This window comes from Trachurus trachurus (genome assembly GCF_905171665.1).
Source record: "Trachurus trachurus genome assembly, chromosome: 1".
NCBI lineage: Eukaryota > Metazoa > Chordata > Actinopteri > Carangiformes > Carangidae > Trachurus > Trachurus trachurus.
Window position 1 is genome coordinate 19111482 of NC_139891.1, and position 8536 is coordinate 19120017.

At 41.5% G+C, this 8536-nt stretch overlaps 1 protein-coding gene across 1 annotated transcript; it reads right to left on the bottom strand.

Annotated features, from left to right (window-relative positions):
* Positions 1-1919: 1919 nt before the first annotated feature.
* On the bottom strand, positions 1920-6189 carry LOC311008107 (solute carrier family 22 member 7-like; the record flags this gene model as incomplete). Its single annotated transcript, XM_084001542.1, has 9 exons — positions 1920-2130; positions 2243-2351; positions 2498-2712; positions 2852-2961; positions 4124-4247; positions 4513-4681; positions 4809-4963; positions 5609-5712; positions 5809-6189. The coding sequence occupies 9 exons, from the start codon at positions 6187-6189 to the stop codon at positions 1920-1922; spliced, it is 1578 nt and encodes a 525-aa protein (XP_083857668.1).
* Between the last annotated feature and the right edge of the window lie 2347 nt (positions 6190-8536).

The following is an 8536-nucleotide window of genomic DNA, read 5'->3' on the forward strand; positions in this document are numbered from 1 at the left end:
CATCAAACCCGAGAGTGTTTCGGTGGGCGCTAGTGCTGCAGCCTTACAGCCTGGTGGTGCAGCATGTGGCAGGGAAGAATAATGTTTTGGCTGACGCACTGTCTCGTATGCCAGCGGGGGAGCCCACCTGAAGGCCTATTAGTCAGTTCCTGGTTTGGTCAGCATTTTCAGGGTTTCCTTCTCAAGGTAGAAGATGTGTTTGTAGCCTGATATCTTCGCAGAGCTTGCAAATGGGATACTGTAGTAAGTCTGCTGTGCAAAAATGTTTGTGTACTTAATTATGTATTTGTGAATGGTGGTGTGGAGATTTTATGGAAAAGGGGAAAATTTGAAGAAAAAAAAATACTAATCATAGTGTGGGTGTTACTTTTCTTTTCTTTTTTTCCTCTCTTTATGGGGGGAGGGATGTTATGAGTCAGTCTGGTGGGATGTTTGATAGAGTGGTTGCTAGAGACTCACTGACATACACGTGAGAAGGGGGCGTGGAGTTGGGGGATTCTCGGGATTGGTGGCAGCTGCTCCCGGGGGGGGGAAGTCGGGATTTTGGGCCGGAAGGAGGAAGAAGGCAGAGGCCCACGAGGGAGACGCCACAGGGAAAAGGTGACTCAACGACACCGAGAAGACTGAAGCGACATCCACCACACCACCACTTGTTTTCTTTTTGATCGACACTTAATGAACTTAAACAACTGAACAAAGAGCGGGCTGTCCGAGAAACCGATGTCAAAGGAGACGGCCGGAGCCGACCCATGGACAGGGCGCACAGCTAACCTGGGTGAGTTTTCCCACAACACACGACCTCCCTCCAGATAGGAAACGACTACACTCACCCAGGGAATTAACTTCACTTACAAGTCGATGCATCACGCAGGGACTGGTAGGTTTATGTTAGGTGCTGGGCTAACCTTTGGGAGGGGGTTTCGATTAGGTAGAGCCGAGGCGAGCCTAGCACCGTAACAGTACTATAGTTTTAGATCTTTCTGTATCATTGTATCTTAATGTTTAAAATTTGGCATTTTGATTTTTATATTTTGTTTGCTTTTTCTTTTTTTCCCCCTTTCCACCATCAATGTTAATTCTGTAACTAAGTGTAATTTCAGATGAAATATCAGCAGCAAATCTTAGACCTGGCTATAAAAGATTTTCAAAAGGAATATCGGAAACATGTCATTTAGATGTGGTTGACTTTCCTTTAGGGGAACACGGAGTCATAAAAAAAAGTTGTGCTTGCGTTGTTTCTTTAATAAAGGAGCTTTGACTTAATTTCTGTGAAGCTATTAATCAGTAAATACTGTTATTGTTAACAGTTGTGTTGTCCATACAGCCATTTTACTGTTTTTCTTTTGTGTTGAGATAAGAATTTGGTTGAGTAAAACAGAACAATTATGCAGGTTAATATGGGCAATATATTAACAAATGTTTATACTTAATGTATTTGTTCTTTAAAATTCTTAGCATGTTATTTTGCTTTGTCGGACATGGCACTCATTTTACAATCCAATCTAACGTGCAAATCAAATATTGAGTGTTTGCTCATTTAAATCTCAAGGGAACAAAGTCTGAGGCACTAAATTAAAAGACTTTGCTTTTTGCAAATACACATTGTATATAATTCACTGGTAACTCTTATTACTTCAAGTTTCCCTTTGAAGAATTCAATTTACAGTATAGGTAGTATTAATAAATCTTTAATACTATGATGTTGTTGAATGCCCTAAAACATTATAAGATGTCATATACAGTATCAACAGTTATACATTAGATATATTTCATACAGCATAACATATCTGTTAAATGTTAACGTATAGGACTTGAGTAAAGTGTTCCCTGCATTAAATATAAACTGCACATGAATTCACACAGAACAAGCTGTTGGAAGTTTCTCTGCGTGGCTGAACATGTGCCAGGGACAGAGTTTACTACCACTGCTCTTCAATGTCCTCTATGGTCTCTGGCAGGCACCTGTTGCGTGTCTCTGCCAGCGTTCTCGCCACCGCTCCCCCGACCACAGCTACAGAGCACAGGACAACTTGGGGCAGTTCCTTCCAGACATCATCCAGTAGGAGGATCAAAGGAGCCACAGCAACACCCAGCCGCCCCATGAATGAGTTATAGCCCATACCGTTCTGCCTGGAAGAAAGGTATATTTTAGTATTTGTTGGTAGAAAACACCCCCATCACTTCAGGGTCCTGCAGTGTCGATATAGCACAAGTTGTTTAGACAGATTAAGTGTGTTGTTACCTTACAACAGTAGGATAGAGCTCGGAGCAGTAGAGCACAACAGTTGCAAAGGATGCTGAAGAAAACCCTTTTCCAATCACTGCTACCACTGTTCTCACAACAGACATATCTGAGACAAGAACATCAGTTAATCAATGCAGGTTAAAAATGAAAATGCTAGTCTTGTGAATAATGACAGACAACGCTGTTACTGAAACAACATTTTCCCCAATCCTGTGTTCTAAGTATGTTGAAGTGAATAATTATCTTCATTACCTTTAGGTACCACAATGTTGATTCCAATACAGATGGCAGCCAACAGCAAAGCTCCCACCTCGGTGCGCCGCCTGCCGATCTTGTCCAGTAAGTAGTAAACTGATATTTTGGCTGGGAGCTCAATTAAAGCGTAGGTCAACTGAGTGAGATAGATATTGACCCCAAAGCCCGTAATATTCAAGCTGATGCCATAAAATGTAGTAGCCACACAAAACCTAAAGGCAAATGAAAGCATCTGTTGAGACACCTTAATGCATTTTCATCTGGATCTTTTATAACTCTTTGACCAAAACACAACACATCATATATTTTACGACCTAAAACCACAGACCATGTCTCATTGGGAATACAGACCACAATGTACCAGTGCACAGAGCCAGTTTCCTCATCTTGGTTGTTCGTATCAGATCGAGGTAGGAATAGGTCCGGTCTCTTTTCTCTGTCACAACAATAGTGGACAGCGTCTGAAAAAATGCAAACCAGCATTATACTGTCAGCCTCACTCCAAACCACTGTATTGATCATGTTGATTTTTGATGGATTTCTTAGACCTGCAGTGTCATACTTTTATCTTGCTCCTTTGGTAGGAAGAGTCAGAGTTTATGTAATATGTTGCCTGTAACATCTGGCCAGGGACAACAGATGAAAACTAGCCTTACTGGCTAACTCTGGCTCACTTGCAGTTTTTCTGTTGACCAGTGTTAAACTGTCCCTCTCAAATAAACCAATAAATTAAAAATAATAATAATAATAATAATGTTTGAGGTGAAAACTTTCTCATAAACCTTTCTTGATGCCTCTGTGGTGAAAATTTTGATGTGGTCTTATTTTGTGGAAGTCTGTTAGATTGATTAGTGTGACCTATTGAACCCGAATCTGTTTGAAGTGAGGATGACCAGATGACCACAAGATAACCATGTGATTTATGAAAGTATTGTAAATGCCTGTAGGGTAACATTTGAAAAAATAAGTGTTGTATCTTGATTGCTTTATTGCCTGTATCTTATGACTGCATGGAGACTGCCAGAGGCTTAGAAGTCAGTATACAAAGGGGCTGCAACCACTGCTCAGTGGGCACAACCCTGAGCTACTAGACTGCCATGTGGTTTTGTGTTGTGTCCTTCCCGACAGAGAATGAAATCATTGCCAGGGATATTTCACTGGTCTTGTTTTTTGACTACCAACAGGCAGACCTAAAAATGTCCACTACACCTCCAAGGCACATCTGTCATTAACGCCACTATACTCCTATGTGCTGTAGCCTACTCTGTCTCCATCGCTATGCCTTGCTGCCCTCTTCAACTTTGTCACAGTGATTGCTGGTTAATGTAAAATGCATCAGCACACAACTGATGCAATGTCACCACAGACACCAGATTTGACAGAAAGATTAACTAGCATTGTGTGAACTCAATGGGCCCTATGCACAGCGCCACTACTTCCTGAACTTAATGCATGCTCCTTTATTTCCTGTCTGTGTGTCTGACCATTGTGACTACTCAGACACACCTGGATTAATCAGTTTGTCCAATAATGTAAGACAGGAAAAAGGAGCAGCATTACGTTCAGGAAGTAGTGGAGCTGTGCATGGAGCCCATTGCTTGAATGCAACAGACAGATGCTAACCTCTGTTTTAAGAGTGTGGATTGACTCATCTGTTCCATTCACCATGGCACATTTTTTCAGATACATCTGAGCTTGTTCCAGTTTTCCGTTGGCAATGAGCCACCGAGCCGACTCTGGCATCCACCTAATGTTGAAAGAAAAGATGTTTTTAGTCCTGAATGTTCACCAGAAATATTGAGCTGTGGTTGGACACACATTGACGGCACATCACCAAGTCCTTATTGATCAAAAGCCAATCATGCTATCCTTTTCGTTCTCCTGGAAGACATTGTCTTAATACCTTTTTGGTAATTGTAATATGTGGCTACAGGGTTTACTTAAATGTTAAACACTGTCAATCCCATTGAGCTAGTTTGTTTGATGAGAAGATGTCTATGTCAGAGTCGTACCTCCAGGTCATTATGGCCAAGATTAGAGGTGATGTTACACTAACAATCAGTAACCGCCAGTCATTCACAAGATAGGCAATGCCTGCAAATACTGTGCTCCCAAATGTCCATGACAAGCTGTCGATCATTCCCACCAGCTTCCTGTGTTCAACGTCCACCCACTCCACACCTGTAAAAAAACAAAAAAAACGAGCACCATATAACTTACTTTCAAAAGATGACAAGTCATAGTCTCTGTAGACCTGCATTAGGGTTTCTGGGGTGATGTATTGAGATACAAAGCAGAGATTATTTACTAAGGACAGTCGAGACGATGACGATGCCAGTGATGCAGAACCCAGTGAAGAACCTCAGCACTGCGAACATCACATAGGAAGAAGAAAAGGCACTCGCAATGGCAAATAGCATTCCAGACACATAGGACACCAACAGCATGATCCTACGGCCGAACCTGTGAAAAATATGGACATGTCCAAATCATGTTTCTAATTGGTTGGAAGCTGAAGTTATCATCTATCTTAAAGGGATAGTTCACCCAAAATTCAAATTTCAGAGTTACGGGGGGGTCTGCGCAGCAGTATTTGTCCATATAATGGTTGTGAATGGTGCTCACTTTTCTTCGTCCAAAAAGACACACCAAAAAACATCCAAATAAATCCACACTGCTCGTCTGTAATGTCCCTCTTGTATTGAAGCCCCGACATGAGAAATTGTTCCGAAAAAATTTTAATAAGTCTATATTGCAAGCTTGTTTGTAGCAGAAGCTGTGTCAGTGTAAATCTCACGTGATTTGCACTGACCGGCGGAACAATTTCTCATGTGTCGTGGCTTCAATACAAGAGGGACATTACAGACAAGCAGTATGGAGGTATTTGGATGTTTTCTGGTGTGTCTTTTTGGACGAAGAAAAGTGAGCACCATTCACAACCGTCATATGGACAAATACTGCTGCGCAGACCCCCTCGTAACTCCGAGAAGGCACGGAGGACTCTGAAAATTCTCCCAGCCCTTAGTCCACATGAGGGTGAGTAGATAATGAGTGAAATTTGAATTTTGGGTGAACTATCCCTTTAAAGTTGTAAACTGTGATACCTACTTGTCACTCAAACTTCCAAAGGTCATAGCTCCAAACATCACTCCAATGAAGAAGATGGTCGCAGTTGCTTTGTTTTTCCCTCGTTTGTCGCACACCAGGTCCCACTTGGACAAGTAGGCAAAGGAAGAGGACAGATGACTTCTTCAGATCACTTATATCGTTAAGTTTGCCTTATTTACAACTAAAAAAAAGTCAGTCACCTGTGAAGTCAGAGTAGATTTGAAGGTGGTGTTATCGTACACCCATCCGGTCTGGCACAGCACTCTGGGCATGTCAGAGCTGTTGGACGGGTTGAGCAGCAGATCATACTGAGGCTCTTCGAACATCTCACAGGAGCTTAGAGTCCCGTCCTCCTGGACAGGAATACTGACAACAAGCCTCTGCGCCTGCGATAAATTCCTAAAATTGTCTCCATCGTCTAGCGAGCTAATGTCACAGTGGTGAGAAGGAACTGCTGCTATGAAGTTGGTCAGCACGAAGTGGCAGGGCAGTGTGAAGCGGCCAAGGAAGCTGATCACAATGATCATTTTCTGAAATCTTCCAAATCCATTGATATCAGCAAGGATGTTCTCAAACTTCATTGTGGCTGCTCACTGTGTTTAAAATGTCTTCCTTTGAGATTAAAAAAGAAAAACTTCTCACACACCCACGCATGGACACTTCGAATGAAGTGAACTGCAAACTCGAATCAAAGACCTGATAAAGAAACCTTTGGCATTTGACTTTCCCAAGAGCTGCTGTGTTAAAGCAGAGATGGGTGAATGTTTTACCTCACTTAACCACTAAAACAACTTGTCTGTGGGGCTGTGAAACATTTGTGGTAATAGTTAAAGCACAGTCCTCATTTCACCCTTTGCAGAAATGAGTCATTTCATTAAGGTTCAATATATTAACATATGTTTATACTTCATGTATTTGTTCTTTGAAATTCTTAGCTTCTTACTCCTCATCTCATGTTTTTTTGCTTTGTCGGACATGGCGCTCATTTTACAATCCAATCTAATGTGCAAATCAAATATTGAGTGTTTGCTCGTTTAAATCTCAAGGGAACAAAATCAGGTCTGAGGCACTAAATTAAAAGACTTCGCTTTTTTGCAAATACATGTTGGGGTTTGGCCCAACTAAAAGAAAGGTGTATTATTAAGAGGGTTATTGGCTATCAAATTAGTAAAATATCAATACCAAAATATTAATAATTAGGCTACTATAAAAGAAATTAATGGGATTTAATTTGATCAAATCCACCTCGGGGCACCAGACAGCCAATGTACCAAAGTCAGTCTCATAAGGGTGTGCTAACTATTAATATAGAACCCTGTTTAATGATTAAAGCAGAAGTAAGCGGAATGTTTGTGTTAATATAAATCTTAAATAGTTATATCTTCCGACAGCAATCACTTACATAGACTGTTTGGTCTGAAACACGGGTCTGTCAGTCACTCTGCTCTGCTGTAAGCCGAGGAGAAAACTTTCCTTGTATCCTACAACCTTTATCCAATGAGGAGAGAGAACGGCACGAAGGGGCGGTCCTCTCTGTGTGTGCAGCCAAGGGATGCGCGTGAATGTGGTGACGTAGGGACGAGGGCGGGGACTGCTAACTCCATCGGCTGACAGGAAGTTAGCCAAAACCACCGGATCGCTTACTTCTGCTTTACAGTAAGTTAATAATAATAAACAAAATAACATTATCAATAGCTGCAAAGTTGAAGTATTTAGAAGTTCTACTGCGTAGAGGTTGGCATACTCACTATTGTACAACATTAACAGACGAGTAAAGTTTCAAGGAAGTTTATTGGACACATCTAGAAAATGGAATAACAAAACATGAAACTAATACCCCTTTCCCACTGGTCAAAAAACCCGTTTAAACCCACTAACAATCGGCTTTTGGTGGCAGTGGGAAAGGCGCACCGAGTTGCGTCGACGCGTCAAACGACTCGGCAAGCGACGCGGGTTAAAATCGCCTTCAATCGGCTCGGCTCCGATCGGCTTGCAGTGGGAACGCCAGACCCGGGTCAACCCTAATTTACGTGATGACGTTGAGCGTTACGTGACGCCACGTCATCGCGCCGGTCGTGTCTCATATCTCACTGTGTTTAAAATGTCTTCCTTTGAGATTAAAAAAGAAAAACTTCTCACACACCCACGCCTGGACACTTCGAATGAAGTGAACTGCAAACTCGAATCAAAGACCTGATAAAGAAACCTTTGGCATTTGACTTTCCCAAGAGCTGCTGTGTTAAAGCAAAGATGGGTGAATGTTTACCTCACTTAATCTCACCTTGGGGATTGTACTGCTCAGTTATTCAATCAGTGAGCCATGTGGCAGCAATAAATGCATACAATCTTGCAGATGCAGGTGCAAGAGCTTCAGTTAATGTTCACATCAATCATCAGAATGGGGAAAATGTGATCTCAGTGACTGCTGGTGCGAAGTGAGTGAGTATTTCTGAACTTCCTGATCTCCTGGGACAAATATTGTCTAGAAATTTTACTCAGAAAACTAGAAGCCAGCTTTTCTTATATTCAAGTGTAACATATAGTGGTGGCAAAAATTATTAGCAACAACACATGACATATTTAAGAGGTTTCCGTTGTTTTTGTTAAATTGGCCATTTTTCATAATTTTTGCTCTATAAACCATTGAATAGAGCCATCATAAGGAGATTTAGGTCATTTTCCTTACAAAAAAACAAGCTCGGCTTGTCACACAATCATGTTCCTTCACAGAAAAAGTCAAATTATTTACAAAGTCTGGACCGTAACCCCACCAAGCAAGGGGCAAGTTGGAAAATAAACTGGACAGATCTATTATGCTTTCAAACGAAAACCTTTGGCTTGAGTAGCAGAAGGCATGGGATAACATAAGGGTTGATCTCTCAGGAAATACTATGCCAGATAAATGTGCTGCTGTAATTGCTGCAAAAG